This window comes from Arachis ipaensis, chromosome B9, assembly GCF_059453495.1.
Source record: "Arachis ipaensis isolate K30076 ecotype BB chromosome B9, ASM5945349v1, whole genome shotgun sequence".
Taxonomy (NCBI): domain Eukaryota; kingdom Viridiplantae; phylum Streptophyta; class Magnoliopsida; order Fabales; family Fabaceae; genus Arachis; species Arachis ipaensis.
The window spans coordinates 32,827,748-32,848,671 of NC_142444.1; the positions used below are offsets into that span (position 1 = coordinate 32,827,748).

General features: G+C 36.1%; 1 protein-coding gene across 1 annotated transcript; it reads right to left on the minus strand.

Moving 5' to 3' along the window:
* Positions 1-17,292: 17,292 nt before the first annotated feature.
* On the minus strand, positions 17,293-19,568 carry LOC107619249 (uncharacterized). Its single transcript, XM_016321506.3, has 2 exons — positions 19,280-19,568; positions 17,293-18,287 (listed from the first exon to the last, which is right to left on the minus strand). Exons 1-2 carry the CDS (start codon positions 19,347-19,349, stop codon positions 17,560-17,562), a joined length of 798 nt encoding a protein of 265 aa, XP_016176992.1. The 5' UTR covers positions 19,350-19,568; the 3' UTR covers positions 17,293-17,559.
* Positions 19,569-20,924: the final 1,356 nt, after the last annotated feature.

Sequence of the window (20,924 nt, forward strand, 5' to 3'; positions counted from 1 at the left end):
GTTTTTGGCTAGATTGCGGCGAGCTATAACTTGGCCTCCGGACTCCCGAATGGTTTCAAACTTATTTTGATAAAAAGTTGGGTTCGTGAAGTCTATTCCGTTCAAAGAACGGATAAAAAATGATTTAAAATGATTAAGTTATGCACGTCGAAAGTTTTGGTTTGGAATAGGAAAATTCTGCAGCTTTCTAACTTAATCAGATTTTTGGGAAAACGTACGCCCACGCGTACGCGTGCCATGGAGTTTTTGACTGACCTCCTTATATGCGTACGCATGATAAGAAGATGCGCGCGCGAGCTGCCTTTTTATACTCCCACGCGTACACGTGAGCCACGCATATGCATGGCCCCTATTCCAGCAAATATAATTTTCTGAGTTTTAAACCTAATTTTAAACTTCTCTATTTTCACTCTTCCAGCCATAAATGATAGTAATAAGCCTGAAAATTAGATGAAGTTTAGAAAAGGGGATAACTTGGAGGTGAAGTAAAGCTGATAAGGTGACAAACTGAATGTGTAATGCTATAAAAGATTATGTATAATATTTGGCTTAAGCATTTAAATGATCTGAGATACGAGATTCCCTAGGTAAAATACCATGCCTTGCCACCATGTGTATCAGGTCGAAACTTGATACTCTGTTGACCCTATATCGTAAGGGTGACCGGGCACGTATAAATTCCTGGGAATGGTACCCCATTGAGCAATTGATATTTATATATGAGAAAAAGCTATGCATAGACTCTTGGGGATGCGCGACGAGGGACAGTCTAAGGGTTTAGCAAATCGGACATGTCAGGTTAGCTTGATAACCGACAGATTAGACTCATCAGCCATAGGTTAGGCATGCATCATGTGCATATTACTTGAATTACTTGTTTATGCATTAACTGGGTGTGCCTAAATGTACTTGCTATGTTAAGTATATTCGTTACCTGCAGTACTTGTAACCTTCTTGTGCTTGCCTTTATCTGCTTATTTGTCTGTGATATGTTGTCGGAGATGGAGGTATGGAGGAAAGGTGGTAAGACTTATATTCAAGATTAAGTTAGACTTAGATACTCTTAGAAATCCACCTTTTATGGTTTCTGTTTAATACTTTAGGCTTTGTAATCTGAGTGTCGGCATTCTAGGATTGCCTCTGGCATTTCCAGGACCATATATCTTATATGCGCGGCACCTTTACCATGCTGAGAACCCCTGGTTCTCACCCCCATACTATGTTGTTGTTTTTTAGATGCAGGTCGAGAGGCACCTCGTTAGGCGTCTGGGCTTTTGAAGCGAAGTGGTTATCGAGTTACTTTTTGTTGTATAGTTATGTATATATATGTACTTAGCTTTCTCTCCACATGACTTATTCCTTTTGACCCTCTTAGAGGCTTATAGAGAGATATGGTTTTGTTTATGTAAATTTGGGTTTTGGATATGTATATATGTGTAAATATTCTCTGGCCAGCTTTGACTTTGCGAGCTGAGTTAGGAGCTTGTTATTTTGTATCTTTGGCCCTCTATTCCTACTTTTGTTATCTTATACATGATAGCTATAGCTTTCTTAGCACGCAAGTTAACTCATTTTCAGAGTGATGCGCTTTTGTTTCACGGCTTTTATTTCACCTGTTCTTCAAGGCTCCTAGTTTATTGTTCTCTTTCTGCTATTATATGCATGTATATTTTATATTAGAGGTTGTAATACCTCACCACCTCTGTTATACGACTTAAGTGTAAAGGTCTGTGTGGTAGGGTGTTACATTATGGTATTAGAGCAGTTCGTTCCTATAGAGTCTGAGAGATGGACTGACTCTGCTTTTGTGCATTCTCTGTATATGTGTCTATGTGCTATTAGGATATTTGACTGATATATATGGCATAAACATTTGTGAGCATGCATTTGGAACTTAAAGCATTAGACCTGCAATATTAGATTGATCAACTTAATATCACTTGTTTGGTTTGTATAGGGACCAGATGTCGACTTGCGGATGCGGTCGCGGGCGAGGTAGAGGTAAAATAGGCACTGTTAATCCTGGCCTGGCAGGGAATGACCCAATAGACTTTATGGCTTCCCTGGGAAATATGGCTGCAATTATTCAGGCAACAGCGGCACTGGGTAATCAAATAAACCATGTTAACCACGGGAATAATAATGATGAAGAAGGCCCTATGACACTTGCTACATTTCTGAAAGTTCACCCTCCGACCTTCAGGGGAACCTCAAATCCCACTGATGTAGACAATTGGATTCAGGCTATGGAACGTGCATTGTAGGCTCAACATGTCCCTGAAAAGCAATGGGTTGAGTTTGGAACTTATCAGCTGCAAGGCAAGGCTCAGTATTGGTGGCAGGGAACATGATGTATCCTGTAGCCAGATGGTGCTGTGATTCCTTGGGAGATCTTCCGAACAGAGTTCTATAAGAAATACTTTTCTAATTCAGTTAGAAATGCCAAGGAACTTGAATTGATGCAATTAAAGCAAAGCCAAATGACTGTTACTGAATACACCAGCAAGTTTGAGGAGTTATGTCAATTTTCTTGTATCTGTCAAGGTGTGCCTGAAGAATTTGCTGAGTGAAAATGTATTAAGTATGAGGGAGTTCTTCGAAGTGATATTCTGAGTTTTGTTGCACCAATGGAGATCAAAATTTTTTTTGAATTGGTGAATAAGAGTAGGGTGGCTGAGGAATGTGTAAGGAAGGCGGCAGCAGAGAAGAAAAGTCTAAGGGTGCCTTTTCAGAGAACTCCAGGGATGAATTTTACGCCAAGGGGCAGAAACTTTAAACGTGGGGGTTTTGTTCCACAGCAGAATTTGGGCCAGGGCAATTTCAGAAGGCCAAATTTTAATGCTAATCAAGGGAGAAGGTATGGAAAGCAGCCACAGTAGAATTTGAACTGTCAAAGATGTGGGAAGTATCATCCAGGAGTTCCATGCAGGTTTGGAATTGGAGTATGCTATTTCTGTGGACAGTTTGGGCACTTGGCCAGTAATTGTCCAGAAAAGAAGAAATATGAGTCTGGTAGGTGCCGGGGAGAGTTTATACCACATCTGCAGCAAGTGCTGAGGGATAAAAAAACATTGATTAGAGGTAATTATGAAATAGCTGGTAAAGTTTTAAATGCCTTATTTGATTCAGGAGCAACACATTCATTTATTGCATTTGAAAAGGCTGATGAATTAGGGCTGAAAATAGTGGTCTTGGGTTATGATTTAAAGGTCTATAATGCTACCCATGAAGCTATGGTGACTAGGTTAGGATGTCCACAAGTTTTGTTCGAGTACAACAACGTGAATTTGTGCATGATTTGATTTGTCTGCCGATGACTGGTCTTGATATCATCTTGCGACTGGATTGGTTATCCAAGAATCATGTTTTGCTTGATTGTTCTGAAAAGTCAGTACATTTTATGCCAGAAGGGTTGGAAGCGTCAGTTGTGGTGAATAGTTACAATTTGAACTCTATGATAGTAAATTGTTCTGGGACTGAATGCCAGGGTATCATGTTATTAACTGCGGGTGTTTCGGGTGATGCTCAAAACTTAGAACATATTCCAGTTGTTAGTGAATTTCCTGAGGTGTTCCTGGACGATATTGAGGAATTCCCACCTAACCGAGAGGTTGAATTCACAATTGAGTTGGTGCCTGGAGCCGGTTCGATTTCGAGTACTCCTTATAGAATGTCACCTTTAAAATGGTCAAATTAAAGACTCAGTTGGAGGATCTATTGGGAAAATGCTTTATCCGCCCAAGTGTTTCTCCGTGGGGAGCGCTAGTGTTACTGGTAAAGAAGAAGGACTGAGGTATGCACTTATGTGTTGACTATTGGCAACTGAATAAGGTTACTATGAAGAATAAATATTCTTTACCTAGAATCGATTACCTAATGGATCAGTTACAAGGTGCCGGTGTGTTCTCTAAGATTGATTTATGATCCGGGTATCATCAGATAAGGGTTAAAGGTGAAGATATTCCGAAAACTACTTTTAAAACACATGATAGTCATTATGAGTATACGGTGATGTCTTTCGGGTTAACCAATGCTCCGGGCAGTATTCATGGATTATATGAAGAGGATTTTCCGGCCGTACCTGGACAAGTTTGTTATTGTCTTTATTGATGATATCCTTGTTTACTCTAAGACTGAAGAAGAGCATGCTGATCACTTGTGAACTGTGCTGCAAATTTTGAAAGACAAGAAGTTATTTGCTAAGTTATCTAAATGCGAGTTCTGGAAGAGTAAGGTGAAGTTTTTTGATCACGTAGTGAGCAAGCAAGGAATAGTTGTGGATCCTTCTAAGGTAGAAGCAGTGATGAATTGGGAGCGACCAACTCTGTGACTGAGATCAGGAGTTTCTTAGGTTTGGCAAGTTACTATCAGAGGTTTATTAAGAGATTTTCACAACTCGCCTTACCTTTAACCAAGCTAACTAGGAAGGATGTGCCTTTTGTCTTGACTCCGAAATGTGAGGAGAGTTTTCTGGCACTAAAGCAAAGGTTGACCACTGCTCCCATACTGGTATTGCCTGAGCCAAATGAACCGTTTGAAGTGTACTACGATGCATCATTAAAGGGTTTGGGGTGCGTTCTGATGCAGCACCAAAATGTCGTAGCATATGCCTCACGGCAATTAAGGCCGCATGAGATGAACTATCCGACTCACGACTTAGAACTTACTGTCATTGTGTTTGCTCTGAAAATCTGGAGACATTATCTCTATGGTGTTAAGTTTCACATTTTCTCATACCATAAGAGTTTGAAGTATCTCTTTGAGCAGAAAGAGTTGAATATGCGTCAGAGGAGGTGGATGGAACTTCTGAAGGACTATGACTTTGACTTAAACTATCACCCTGGAAAAGCAAATGTTGTGGCGGACACTTTAAGTCGGAAGTCTCTATGTGCTGCATGGATGATGTTACGAGAGGAAGAATTGTTAAAGGCGTTCGAAGGTCTGAAGTTGGGGCTAGAGAGGAATCTGGTGTTCTGTGTTTGAGTCAGTTTCAAATTTCAAGTGATTTTAAATCAGAACTTCTGAAGGCTCATCAAGATGATGAAGCGTTACGCAAAGTATTGCTGGCAATTGAGCAAGGAAAGCGGTTGAGAGTGTCAGAAGATAAGAACAGCTTATGGAGGTTCAATGATTGAATTATTGTGCCAGATGTCGGAGATTTATGATAGAGTATCTTAAAAGAAGCTCATAAGAGTGGGTTTTCAATCCACCGGGAAGCACCAAAATGTATCAAGATCTAAAAATGAAGTTCTGGTGGCCAGGAATAAAGAATGATGTGGCGTTGCATGTATCCAAATGTTTAACATGTCAGAAAGTTAAAATTGAGCATCAGAGACCGTCAGGAACCCTTCTGCCTTTAGAGATTCCACAATGGAAATGGGAAAGTATCGCAATGGATTTTGTGATGGGTTTACCTAGGACTCGGATTGGTTATGACGCTATTTGGGTGATTGTGGACCGACTAACAAAATCAGCTCACTTTCTCCCCATCCGGATAAGTTGCACAATGGAAGAATTGGATCGAATGTACATCAAAGAGATCGTAAGATTTCACGGTGTGCCTTCCACCATTATATCCGACAGAGATCCTCATTTCACATCAAGGTTCTGGAGAGCCTTTCATCGTGCATTTAGGACTTAGTCGAGTTTGAGTATTGCATATCACCCTCAAATAGATGGTCAATCAGAGAGAACTATCCAGACCTTGGAGGATATGCTAAGGGCTTGTGTTTTGGACCAGCCGGTGAGCAGGGATTGGTATATGCCACTAGTGGAGTTTGCTTATAACAATAGCTACCATGCGAGCTTCGGAATGGCTCTGTATGAGGCTCTATATGGCAGAAAATGTCAATATCCACTATGTTGGTATGGAGCTGGAGAAAGAAGTTTGTTAGGGCCTGAGATGATAGCTGAAACTACTGAACAGATAAAGAAAATCCGAAACCGAATGCTTATAGCCCAAAGCTGTAAGAAGAGTTATGCGGATCAAAGACGAAAGCCTTTGGAATTTGAAGAAGGAGAGCATGTGTTTCTAAAGGTTACTCCAACCACCGGAGTGGGAAGAGCCATTAAAACAACGAAACTGAATCCCTGTTATATTGGACCGTTTGAGATCCTGAAAAGAATTGGGCCGGTTGCTTATAGGATTGCGTTACCGTCGCATCTTTTGAACCTGCACGACGTGTTTCATGTATCACAGCTTCAGAAGTATACTCCGGTCGCAAGTCATGTTCTGGAACCGGAATTGGTTTAAGTGAGAGAAGATCTGACACTTACAGTAATCTCGGTTAGGATTGATGACACTAGCGTTAAATGATTACGCGGGAAGAAAGTATCACTGATAAAATTAGCTTGGAGTCGAGCTGGTATTGAGGAACATACTTGGGAACTCGAATCAGATATGCGGAATGACTACCCACACCTCTTTTCAGGTAACTAAATTTGAATTTTGAGGGCAAAATTCTTTGTTAGGTGGGTAGGATGTAAACCCCGTTAAATTAGTAAATAATTAATCAATAAATTAAATTTTAATAAAGAAAATTAGAAATGTGAATATTATATTAAATTAGGATAGAGCTCATCAAAACGAGAATTTAGACACTAATTTCAAAGAATTCAACCCAAGATTGGATCGAATGGGTCGGACCGATTGAATCGGGCCTAAACTGGGCCCGTGGGCCCAACCAGCCCAACACTTAAATGAACCGAGGCTCTTCTTTCTCCCCACTTCAGCAAAGAGCTTGCTAAAAGTACAAACAGGGGAGAGAAGAAAACCAAATTCCCTAACCCTTACGTTACTTCAAATTATCGTATCTCTTCCATCCGAGCTCTGATCGCCGCACCGTTTGCGGCCATACGACCACTGCGTCGAGCTCTACGATTCTATCAGAATAATTTTATAGGTAAGCGACTTTATTACTCTCAGCTTCTCCTTCCCCCAATTTTCGAAAATTATGTAGTGGTGTTGAATTTCTTTGCTTTTTGATGTATTAGGATCCAATTAGCTTGAGAAAAACGTTCACTCTTGCTTATACGAAACTTGAGAAAGGTGAGGATACTATAACTCTATCTAATTTCTGAATTTGTGCATTGGATATTGAGTTTGGGTGTATATGTGTTGTATATTTGTATTAGGTGGTGTGTATGTAATTGGAACTTGAAATTGTGGACATTGGAGGCTTTGGATTGGTGCCAAGGCGTGATTTTGGATAAGTAAGTTGTATGTGTGTCTTTTGTGTTTTGCTTTGATCAATACGTGAAAATCGGCTAAGGTATGGTTTAGGTTTTACGTATTTAATATATAATGTTCTGTGAAAACTTAGGTTAGAGGACCATAGAATAGGTTGGAATGATTATGTATGTTGGATTCTTAGCATTAATAACATTGATTGGTAGTATAAATCATGTATGTGTTGGTAATATTGTTGGTAAGTTGGTGGTAATAATTGTATATGTATCTGTGGCAAAATAGTGGTGATTTTGTTGATGGAAATATGGAATTTAGGGTGAGGATTGGTAAAAATTGGAGTTTGATGAATTTGTGACGTGATAAGTGGATAGTAGAGTTATTTGGAGATGTTATAATTGTGTTTGTGCTGAATATATGCAATGGAAGTGGATATTGAAATTGGTTTAATGAAAATTGAGGTTTTTGAAGTTTAATGAAAATTGGTTTTTGCCTGGATTTCGGCGAGCTATAACTTAGCCTCCGGACTCCCGAATGGTTTCAAACTTATTTTGATAAAAAGTTGGGTTCGTGAAGTTTATACCATTCGAAGAACGGTGAAAAACGATTTAAAATGATTAAGTTATGCATGTCGGATGTTTTGGTTTGGAATAGGAAAATTATGCAACTTTCTAACTTAATCAGATTTTTGGGAAAATATACACCCACGCGTATGCGTGGCATGGAATTTTTGACTGACCTCCTTATATGCGTACGCGAATAGTCCTATGCGTACGCGTAATGGGCCAGCATGCATGTCCACGCGGACGCATGATAAGGGGATACGCGCGCGAGCTACTTTTTATACTCCCATGCTGAAGAGCGGAAGATTGACGGTTTAGAATTCAGAATAAATTCTCGTTGCAAGTATAGTTTCTAAACCAAGCAATCAACCTTTCTTACAAACATTTTGGTTGTCACAAGTAACAAGCCCAATAAAATTTATAAACCGAAGTATTCAAACCTCGGGTCGTCTTCTCAAGGAATTGCAGGGAGGTATGACTTATTATTGGTTGTGAGTCTTGTAAATTGGGGGTTTTGAAAGTAAAGGACAGGTAAATTAAACAACAAGAAAAATAAATAAATAACTATAAAATAAACTCTTGGCAAAGTATGAGAATTTGGAAGTCCTATCCTAGTTATCCTTATCAATAGTGATGAGAATTGAGTTTTAATCCCACTTAGTTAGCCTTTACTAAAGCAAAGGAAGGTCAAGTGGACCAATTAGTTTGATCCTCAGGTCCTAGTCAATTCCTAAGAAAGGACTGGAGTTATTGAAGTTCAATTCAATTAACAAAGACAACAATTATCAATCACGTTAAGTTTGATAACTCATGAGTTACCAATTACTTAACCAAGGCCAAAAGGGAAAAAGTAAACTTACTCGAATAAAAATGTCTTCAGATTGGAAGTAACAGTAACATAAATAAAAGAAAGCAATCATAAACTGAAATACCTCAAATAACATTAATTAAGAGAATCATATGTAACATGGAAGAGTTCATGAATTAAATTGAGAAAATAATTAAAAAGGAACATTGAACCTGATAAAAAGAGACAATCATGAAGGCGAGAAAAATCCTAATTTCTAGTCCTAAGAGAGAGAGGAGAGAACCTCTCTCTAAAAACTACATTTAAATCATGAAAAATTGAATAATTGGATACATCTTTTTGAATGGATGCATTCCTCCCACTTTATAACCTCTAATCTGTGCTTTCTGGACTTGGATCTGGGCCAAAAAGGGTTTCAGAAATCGCTGGGAGCATTTTCTATAATTTCTGGTGCGTGGCGTCTGTCACGCATCCGCGTGGGTCACGCGGTCGGGTCATCTGGAGTTTTCCTTGTCACGCGTTTGCTTCGGTCACGCGTACGCGTCATCTGTGTTCTACTCATGGCGCGCGTCCGCGTCAGTCACGCGTTCGCGTCGCTGCCTTTTCGCGCTGGGCATGCGACAGCGTCGTCCATGCGTTCGCGTCGCTGCCAGTTTCTTCAAAAACTCCATTTTGTGCTTTCCTTCCATTTTTGTATGTTTTCTTTTCCATCCTTTAAGTCATTCCTGCCTTAGAAGATCTGAAACTACTCAACACACAAATTACGGCATCGAATGGTAATAAAGGATAATTAAAATAAATAATTTCAAAGCATAGGAAACATGTATTTCACACATATCACATAATAAGGAAGGGAAAGTAAAACCATGCAATTTACATGAATAAGTGGGTGCAGGGTTGAATAAATCACTTAAATTGAGCACAATATATATCATAAAATATGGGTTTATCACACGCGTACGCGTGAGCCACGCATACACGTATTCCAGCAAATATAATTTTTTGAGTTTTAAACCTAATTTTAAACTTCTAAACCTCTATTTTAACTCTTCCAGTCATAAATAATAGTATAAGCCTGGTAATTAGATGAAGTTAGAAAAACAGGATAACTTGGAGGTGAAGTAAAGCTAATAAGGTAACAAACTGAATGTCTAATGCTATAAAAGATTATGTGTAATATTTGGCTTAAGTATTCAAATGATCTGAGATACGAGATTCCCTAGGTAAAATACCGTGGCTTGCTACCACGTGTACCAAGTTGAAAGGGTGACCGGGCACGTATAAATTCCTGGGAATGGTACCCCCATTGAGCAATTGATATTTATATATGAGAAAAAGCTATGCATAGACTCTTGGGGATGCGCGATGAGGGACAGTCCAAGGGTTTTGAAAACCAGACTTGTCGGGTTGGCTTGATAACCAATAGATGATACTCATCAGCCGTAGGTCAGGCATGCATCATGTGCATATTACTTGAATTATTTGTTTGTGCATTAACTGGGTGTGCCTAAATATACTTGCTAGGTTAAATGTATATTTGTTACCTTCAGTACTTGTAACCTTCTTGTGCTTGCCTTTATCTGCTTATTTGTCTGTGATATGTTGTCAAAGATGGAGGTATGGAGGAAAGGCGGTAAGACTTAGATTCAAGATTAAGTTAAGTTAGGCTTAGATACTCTATGAAAACCACCTTTTATAGTTTCTGTTTAATACTTTAAGCTTTGTAATCTGAGTGTCGGCATTCTAGGATTGCCTCTGGCATTCCTAGGACCTTATATCTTATATCCGTGGCATCTTTACCATGCTAAGAACCCCTTTCACCCCATACTATGTTGTTATTTTTCAGATGCAGGTCGAGAGGCACCTCGTTAGGTGTTTGGGCTTCTGAAGCGAAGTGGTTATCAGGTTACTTTTTGTAGTATAGTTATGTATATATATGTACTTAGCTTTCTCTCCGCATGACTTGTTCCTTTTGATCCTCTTAGAGGCTTGTGGAGAGACAGGGTTTTGTTTGTGTAAATTTGGGTTTTGGATATGTATATATGTGTAAATATTCTCCGACCAACTTTGACTTTGCAGGCTGAGTTAGGAGCTATTTTATTTTGTATCTTTGGCCCTCTATTCCTACTTTGTTATCTTATGCATGATAGCTATAGCTTTCTTAGCACGCAAGTTAACTCGTTTTCAAAGCGATGCGCTTTTATTTCGCGACTTTTATTTCACCTGTTCTTCAAGGCTCCTAGTTTATTGTTCTCTTTCTGCTACTATATGCATGCATATTTTATACTAGAGGTTGTAATACCTCACTACCTCTGTTATACGACTTAAGCGTAAAGCTCTGTGTGGTAGGGTGTTACAACCTTTACCTTTGTCCCTTCAGAAACTCAAACAGAAGAAGCTTCTGTTAATGAATAAGTTCTACTTAAAATTCTTTTTATTAGTTTTAATGATATATCATAATAATTTCAGTTCATTTTGAAACACTTTATTGTGTAATCCAACTGCCCTCCACAACCTCAACAGCAAGCTCCCGCAGAAATTTTGGCAAGGAAATTAGAGCAAGAAGTTTCTGTTAATGAGTAAGTTCTACTTAAAATCCTTTTTATTATTTCTGTTGCTATATCATAATAATTTTGGTTCATTTTTGAAACACTTTACTGTGTAATCCAGTTGTCCTCCACAAACTCAACAGCAAGCTCCTGCAGAAATTTTGGCAAGAAAATCAGAGCAAGAAGCTTTTGTTAATGAGTAAGTTCTACTTAAAATTCTTTTTACTAGTTTTGATGCTATATCATAATAATTTTGGTTTATTTTAAAACACTTTACTATGTAATCCAGCTGTCCTCCACAACCTCAACAGCAAGCCTCCACAGAAACTTCAGCAAGAAAATCAAAGCAAGAAGCTCCTGGTAATAAATAAGTTCTATTGAAAATCTTTTTATTAGTTTTGATGTTATATCATAATACTTTTTTATTATTTTTGAAAATTTTTCTCTGTCATCTTGTAATCCTCCCCATCCTCAGCATTTGGAAGATGACTTTGGTGCACCTTCATTTGACCTTGGCATAAGTCCACTGAACTCTGCACAAATAATAACACAAATTAAAAGTTTGGTAGAGATAGTGATGGATGCTAGAGTGGCAGCAACATTGCAATATACAAAAGAAACAAATCTGGAGTCGAGTTTGAGCACCCTTGAAAAGTACAAAACTCCAGTAAAAGAAAAAAATAACAGAGGAGTTGAGAAAAAAATGTTATCAGTGAATGACGCATATCACGACTAACTAAAATGGGTCAAGCAATGAGTTCGATACCATATTCCTCTTGGACCATAAAGCTCATTTAGAGGGGAGTAGATGCCACTTCTTGTCTCTAAGACCCATAGAACACATAAAAAATACGATAAATTCTTCTGTTATTACATTAACATTAATGATTTTCCTAAAAAGTTATATTCCCATATCTAATAAATTTTGGTCCTATAGGTGGTCTCCGCACTGTGTATGCTTCTAAACAACAAAAATTGTCATAGATTTGATGAATAAATATATTGCTCCCAACAGATATTGTGGTAAGCTATCATTAGTTTCAGTTCATTTTGATTATGTATGGTATGATACAAGAAACTTATTTCGGTTCATTTTTCAAAATTCCATGTTGTCAAAGCATAAGTACGAGTACATTGATCTAAACACTAAGAAGGCCTTCTAGATAAATGAATTTAAGGACTACCTACCTTTTCTGGATAATAAAAAAAAAACTTGCATCCTATCCATTTGTAAGTTATGATTTCTAAAACTTCTTAAATAAGTCTGTCATTTGGTATCATTTAAACTAAAATATTCTATTATTTGCCTAAACTTCAGTTGTTTGCACCAATTTGTCATAGAGGCCATTGGTGGTTGTGGATTGCTGATGTTCAAAAGAAGATTTTTCATGTACTTGACCCTATCAAAAAAGATGTGTCTGTTGAAAGAAGAGCTTTGAATAAATTTGTTGTAAGTTATTTACATAATACATATTTTTTTCTTATGAAATCTCTTGTTTCTAGTGCTTCTGCTCTAATTAAATCATATCAATCACTTTTTGTGCCTAATTGAGCATTGTTTGTGTGCTTGTTTTGGTGCAATTATTACTGAATTAGAGTGCACTTTTTGTTTTTTTGCTGGTTTTGTTGTGCTTTCTATATTTGAATTTCTATCCTTTTCAGAGCTTGATAGTATCCCAAATGAGGGTCTATGCTGGGACAAAATCTTTGGTAGACAACGAAGAGGGTGTTAATGCACCATATATTTCGATCAGTGGTCAACAAACACAGTATCAATCTTCTTAGTATTTTTTGCTATAGTTGTGTTATTTAATATGTTTACTATGTTTTTATGTGTCTGTCCTATTAATCATATTTTACTTTCTTATTTCTTTATTAGTTGGGATTGCGAAATATACGTCATGAAATGACTGCAAACAATGAATTCCAAAAGAATCAAAAAGGAAAAATACACATGTAAAAATTGAAAACAGGTAAGTATCATTAAACATAGTTGATCATCTACTTGTAAATTAATACATATTAATAAATTTCTTTCAATTGTAAGAGCAAATTGATAGTTTTAGGCATGAATATGGTCCAACCATTCTTTTGGATAAGATAAATAAATTGACAGACAAAGTCATTGAGGGATCTGAAGTCATAAGAATCTCAAAGCCTTTTGCTGCCCTCTCAAGTTTTTTTTGTAGATTATCATCTGGGATATAAAAAGTAAATAGGTTCAATCTTCTAAATTGTAATGAATTTCTATTGACATTCTTGAACACTATTTTGTAAGGAATTGTAAAGAGGCAAACACTTTGACTCTTTGTAAATGTTAATATATATGTTTGAAAATCTTTTCTTAAATTTCTTTTGATTTATTTGTTGAAAATATTTGGGCTGTATTGAGATCAGATTAATTTGAATGAATCTAGGTTCATACTAAATAGATTGAATGTATTTATCAAACCTCATCAGCGGCAAAAACACAAACGAACCGAAATTTAGACACAAATAAACCAAAAATATTCTAATAAATACCTAAACTGCTTACCACAACACAATTGCAGAAACTATTTTGAAAAATCAAAAAGTGACTATTCAATAAAACATAACACAAATCAGAAATTAACCCTCATTTTCATCAAAGAAAAAAACATTATATGAGTAAATCATAAATGAACTGGAATTTATTTTACTAAACATCGAAACTTCTATCATAGTGTGACATATCCTCTCCAGGATAATTCATATCCTGTGCATGATAAAGGCTAGAGCTTGACTGGATCATTGATCCACCATCTAAAAGGTTCAACTGCAAAAGAAGTAAATTATATATTAGCAAATGTACTAACATGCACAAACATATTTTTGCCTAATCAAAGGCAAATCAATGTTACCTCACTTAGAGTTGCTTTTTTCTTTTTCTTTGATGCATTTGCGATCTTTTTTTTCCATATTCGATCCTAATCTATTCTTGGGACATCCTCTTGTTCTAACACGTGGGGGATTTTGAAGGTCGTTAACATCATTCAATGTAGCATCTTCATGAGATCATAACGAACATTTACCTTTACTTTTTGCTTGATATTCTTCTATCTTAGCCATGACATTATCCAAAGCGCGGGGCAGAATTCCAGTCAACTCCTCATATTCTGACAGAAATTCACAAATATTATGCTAGCAAAATACCAAATCAACAAATTTCTTACTTCTTGGCTCCAATAAATGCTCGTCTTGGTTGCTCTTGATATGTATGCGCCTCCTCTTTACGTTCTTACTCCAGTGTTGCAATATATATTTCGATACCACTTTATCTACTCGCTCAAAACTTAAGACACTCAAAGAATGATGGCACAATATACCCTTGACTTAAACAATAAGCACTGACATTTTACTTTACATGATATCACATCGTATATAACAACAAACTTGTTGAATATTGAGTTAGAAACCTGTTCTACAACTTCATATGCTGTAAAACCTAGAGCAGACTGCATTGATCTTGTAATGCAATTCACCTTTCCTTTAAATTGTGCTTGAACTTCCCTGAACTTCTCATGAGTATAAACATGCTGAAATTGAGCTTCTATTGATGATTTTGTTGCACACTGTATGACAGTATAAAAATTTGTAGCATCAAATTCTCTCTCTCTTTACTCTCTGCTTCCTAGGCAATTATCATATTGCTTCACAAATTGAATCAAGGAGCTATTGCGTATAATAAACTTATTAAAAAAAGCATGCATGCTCTCGCTCCTTTGTGTGCTTCTCATCCAAGCCTAAAAGTGGTGATCAAGATAAACTGAAATTCATAAATGACAATCTTCAAAGAGCTCTGCAAAATGGGACAAAATTAAAAAATCAGACACAAAATGAACTAAAATTTATACCCGTTTTCACAAAAAAAAAATAACATCAATTAATTAGAATGAAACCACGGTTAACTGAAAGTAACTTATTGCCTCCAACACCATACTTCATGACAAAATCATTTCAATTTATGTCAAATACATCTTTTGTAAACGAGTTCCAAACAACATGACTCATCTCTTGTTCAATTTCTTTATGTCTCTTGTAACCATTTAATTTATGTGGAATTTTCTTTATAATATGCCAAATATACCATCTGTGAATTGTTGTTGGCATATAAGTCTCAGTAGCCCTTTGCATCGTTATACATTGATTGGTAAGAATCCCTTTTGGTGCCTTTTTTCCCATGCTACGAAACCAACATTCAAATAAATATTTGAATGACTGAATATCTTCATTTTTTTATCAAAACACATCCAAGAAGTGTTTGACTGACCATGGTGATTCACACCAACAAAAGAACCAAAAACCAAATTGTACTTGTAATAGACACCAGAAAAAAAATTCGTCATGAACCGAAACTAGTTGCGCGTATGAACCGAATACTATATTACAAAGAACCGAAACCAGAATAGAAAAAATTACCTGTTTGTTTTGTAAGTCGTATCAAATGAAATAACATCTTCAAAATACTCATACGCAGCCATACTTCTTGCATTAGCCCAAAATGCATTTTTGATAGAGTGATCAACTTCAAGATTAAGCTCATAAAAGAAATTTTGATTCTTCTCTTTCGTTCTTAATAAGTACTTCTCAAATTCTTTGGCATCATCTTGTTTAGAAACATTTCGAATTCCCTTGTAATGTAATTCTTCATATCTTTTTCAATAAAATATAGTTTACGATGACCACCCATTGCTGCTACAAATGACTGATATGTTTTATTCGGTCTAATTCTGGCTTCCTCATTATTTTCAATGGTACGATGCACAAACATGCTTAGCTCCCAGTGTTATTTAAGCATTTCTGCTCGATCCGGACAGCATGAATGTGAATGATTTAGAACAACTTTAAAAATTAACTAAAGTCAATATATGTATATAAATTCTGGCTGGACAGTTTATTCCTGGTGAGGGATTTATCTTCAGAGTTTGAGATATCTTGAATTTCCATTTTTCCTCTCTACTACATGTAATTAATTAATTCTTAATTTCATGTCCCTTTTAAGTGGTGTTTCTTATTTTCGTAGAAATATCAGCAAGTTTGGAATAATCTTTGAAAGGTATTTACAAATTTGATTTATTAATATTAATAAATGGTTACTAACCGTTTAGTACCATTTGGCTAAAGGGACACAACCTTTTAATAATTGTGTATGTTTAAAATATTACATCTATTGGTAATAAAAAAGACACAACCATTTGTGTACATAACAAATTATAATTATTACGTGCAATATGTATAAATAAGTCCTTATCCACTATTTCAAACAAACAAGTACTAGTGTACATTTTACTTAACTATTAAGATTTTTTTTTTTTTTTTGTTCAAGAGAGTTGATAATTCTTACTATTGCTAATTAAAAAATTCTTAGGTTTCATTATATCTTGGGAGAGTATGTCATCAACCCTATAACAACTAAGTGTGGGGACAAATATCTCTCTAAAAAATGATCTAATCGTGCCTTGAACCCATCTTCATATACCCAACAATTTTAGAGAGATATTTCTTGAAGATGGCACAAAATCAAAACACCGCGTTCAAGGTCATGAATCAAAAGTTTTGTCAAGTTGGATCGCTTTGATGGAACAAACTTCAACCATTGGAAGGACAAGATGATGTTTCTTCTTTCGGTTCTCAATCTTACATATATAATTGACCCAAAAACTACACCAATTGCTGGTGCTGCTGAAGATTCTACATCAAAAGAGAAAGAAAAGATCGTTCAATTAAACCAATGTGGGTATAGTGGGAAATGAGCCAGCTCAGCTACAGCGTGGCAAAACGATGCCACGTAAGCGCTCCGGTGATGACTCATCACCAAAAATATGTACAGGGACCACTATGAATACTCGAAACTCTATCTGGAGGACTACAATGAAAAAATCGGGATGTTGAGGATTACATTAAGTAATCACGCGAATCTCCCCACTGGTCAAATGGAAGATAGTGCAAGCTCCTAGAAAATGTGAGGGTTTCGGTGTTAAGTTACCCCAGAAATGACCATACATAATACGAGATTTCCATTGTTCTCAAACAAGAACAGTAGTGGGAAGTAGCCTAGCCTTGCCTTGCTAACGGTTTTAAACCTTTATACCTCACCTGGGCACAGTTCTTAAGAAATGTTGCACTGCTATACAAGTTATGATGAAAGTTTTCAAAGGAGGAATGTTCACCATAGAAGCAAGTGGTATAACTAGAAATCCCATTACAGAGAATTACATCCACATCTCTCTTATTCTGTTATGGTTTATGACATGATTCTAACTCCACGTGACAACAATGAAATGAGTATATATGATATGTGGAAAGATACTTCTAGTTCTAGCAATATTTGTACACTATACTGAATGAGATACATTGAAGAAGAAAAAAATCGATATCATCAAACCATGGTTTGAGCCATTATAAATATATAAAAGAGCTCCCAAAAAATCATCAGAGTTCAGAATCTTCATATTTTTCATAGCTCTGGTACTCAGATTCATATGGGTTAGATTGTTCGCTGGGAGATGATTCATAAACACTTGAACTTTCAGAGCTGTCATCATAAGCGGGAGTTTCCTCGAAGAATGAATCGACTTTTCCAGATTTTTCAGAAACGTCAATTTCTCCCGTTTGAACAAAATTCAACAAGAACTGCACTCCATTGATCACATCATATACCATGAGTCCTATCCTACCACCAATCCAACTCCCCAAGTGACTTCCAACAAGATAGCCGAATCTACCAAGCCTTTCCTCGCCAAGGAACCCTCCCCCGTAGGCACCAAACAATGTACCAGTGCCCCTAAGGAAACCCTCCGTGACTGTACCACCATAATACACAGCTTCAAAGAAGTCCCATCCAGAAGAGATGACAGGGCCTATAATGCGTTTGGCTTGACGAGAGACCAGTTTTGCTGCCTTCTTACCCTCTTTTTGTGCATGTTTTGCAGAGTCTGCCGGTGACATCCCCTGAGACACCGCATCAGCAAGGGAAGACTCAATTGCAAGTTGCCTTGCTCTTTCAACATGAGCAGATCTAAGATTGTAAAAATAGAGCTTCACGCCTTCCTTAACAGCACATGCTAAAGTTCCGGAGCCCATGTCGAAGCAATTTAAGATTGTGAACTTCCCACTTTGGGATGACCCCTCCTCACCAACAAGCTGCCTGCATTTTTCAGCTGAAAGAAACACACTTGTATGAGCATAAGAAGATAGTGTATGCCAGATACCACGCCTCTATAAACAGAGAGGGAACTTACTAATTAGAGGTATTCAATCAAAAATAAATGACAATGCAAGACTATCAAAGAAAAATTTTTGGAGGATGAAAATAAGAATGACCAATTTTTTGGGACTAAAAACATTTTTGAATTAAAAAAAAATATAACCTTAAGCTTTTAGAAGAACCAGATATTTGGTCCAGTATTCGAAACAATGCTTAATTGACTCAGGTAGCTGGCATTTGTTTCCCATAATAAGATCAGATATTCAAGTCTTTCAAGTGGGGGAAAAAAGGCACAACAAAACAAAATAAACAAACAAACTCACTAACTAGCATTCAAAATTGGAAAAGCTTTTACCCTCATGGCAGATCAAGCCAGTTTCGATAAGAAAGAAATTAAGAAAGACATAATTATAAGTTATAACTAACACTAGAATCTAGAAATAAAAAATTTTCCTCTCAATTGGATTTATCTTCTTTGGGGAAGCCTAAGCTGCTCCTTCCTTGTTAATCCTATTAAAACTGGCACCATAGTGTCTAGTCTCTACCCCCAATGGTGGATTTGAACCTAGGATCTCTAAGTCTCACCCTTATAGTGTGATTGTAATTAGTAACAAGCAAGAAGTGAACTGTTCTCCTTCTTCTATTTTTTTCCGGAACAAAATACAAGCATGGATTTCAATTCTCTTGAGAATTCCAATTCCCACATGTAGTGCAAACACAAATCTGGCAAAATGGGTCCAATTCGCCAACGAATTTAGATTTCTAAATTAGACATAAAAAGAAAACTAATTAAAGTCGGGGTTCAATGAGTGTAAAAGTTTGAATCTCAATCACCTACTATTATTCCCTTTCATGATTAGCATGAATTCAAGATTAATAAGAGTTGCTCTAAATAGTAAAAGCTAAATCAGCAATGAGAACAACAGAAATCGAATTACTAAGTACCTGTTATGCTTAGAGCGATGATGCCAACGACGAAGACGAGTAACTGTACCCTCTTCTTCTGGATATCCATGGTTGATGGTGGAATCAGAAAAATAAAAATAAAATCCCTAAACTAACTAGAGAGTAATCAGTCTTCCCAATCTGAGAATTGAATACTTCAAAGAGAGGGAAGAATCTTCATTTCTCTTACGCGGGCGATGACATTGACCAATGAGAAGTAGGAAGGATTGGAATATTCACAGCCAAAAAGAGAAAAAACTAACCTTATTGAAACAAGCAACGAATACCCGTGGCTGTTGTAGAATAAATAAATATAAAATAAAAAATCTAAATAAAAAATTTTATTATCAATATTTATTAATATTATTATCTCAATTTAATAGAGATAATTTATATAATAATATTATATATATTGCAGTATAAGAAAAAAAGAGATAGAAAAGTGTTCTTGTATTTATATAGGTGAGTTCTATAGTGTAGAAAGAAAAATTCTTCTATACTTATATATTTGTGTTGTCAAAAGGGTTGTGAGACACGCGTATAGAGAGAATGTGGTTAAAGATAATTTTTTTTTACCGAAGATATGGAGACTCAAACTCGCAACCTCTTAATTGAGTATGGAGAGACTATGCTATTTGAGCTATTCCTTTTTGGCTGGTTAAAGATAATCTTTGTTCATAGTAAACCGACATATTTCATATGTTACATCAATATCACGTGATGGTGATATATAGAATAAGTTGGTTAATTGTGTTTGTTATGATTAATTATTAAAAATGATATTAGACCTGATTGTAGTTGTGTTTTTGGTTTAAACTATTTTGAGAAAGTAAAAATAAATTTTGATTGTGAACTAACTTGGCAAAAGATTCGATAGTCCAAAACGTTTGGACCATTCAATGGTCCCATAACAGAACATATTTTTTAAGTTTTTTAATAACCTGCTAAATAGTTCTTATTTAATTTTAATTATAAATTAATCTTTTATATATTATTTAATTATAAAATTTATTTTTTATTTTATAAATTATTTTTTTATCATTCATCTATCATATTTATTAATAATAAAAAATTAAAATAATAACAAATTAGATCTTCTATTAATCGTAATAAATATTTTGCAATTTTAATCAATCATAATTTTATCATTGATCCGTTACATACGTATTAGATTGGAAAAATTGTGTTTGTTAGAAATTCAATCGATTGAAATTTAAGTTTTCCAAACTTCAATCGATTGGAATTGATACACAATCGATTGAATTTTCCAAACCAGACAAATTTCAACATTTTCAAATTATCCCAACTAATCCAGAAATCAAATTCATTAGAATAACTCAGTTCCTGGCTGCACTTAAACCCTCCTAACCTCAAACTTATCACAAATATCAATATAAATTCAATCGACAAGCAATCACGACATCAATTCACTTATCAAATACCAATTTAACCGGTGAAAATTTACCAAAACTCTACCTTCGTACGAAATTAAAATATGTGAAGCTTCGGAAGAGCCTTCTGACCGAACTGCCAAAGAAAAAAATGTCCGGAATCGTCCGTGCCTCTTAGAATTCCAGTTGGCCGAACTCAAGGAGTAGGAGAACTACATCACCGTCAACTTTCACCAATCAAAAATAACGCCAAT

What these genes read in the sequence shown, in the direction of transcription:
- LOC107619249 (XM_016321506.3), bottom strand. Translation starts at nt 19,349, where the DNA reads ATGGATATCCAGAAGAAGAGGGTACAGTTACTCGTCTTCGTCGTTGGC. An exon ending in CATCGCTCTAAGCATAACAG is followed by an intron (nt 18,288 to 19,279) that starts GTACTTAGTAAT and finishes TGTTTCTTTCAG; the next exon opens with CTGAAAAATGCAGGCAGCTT.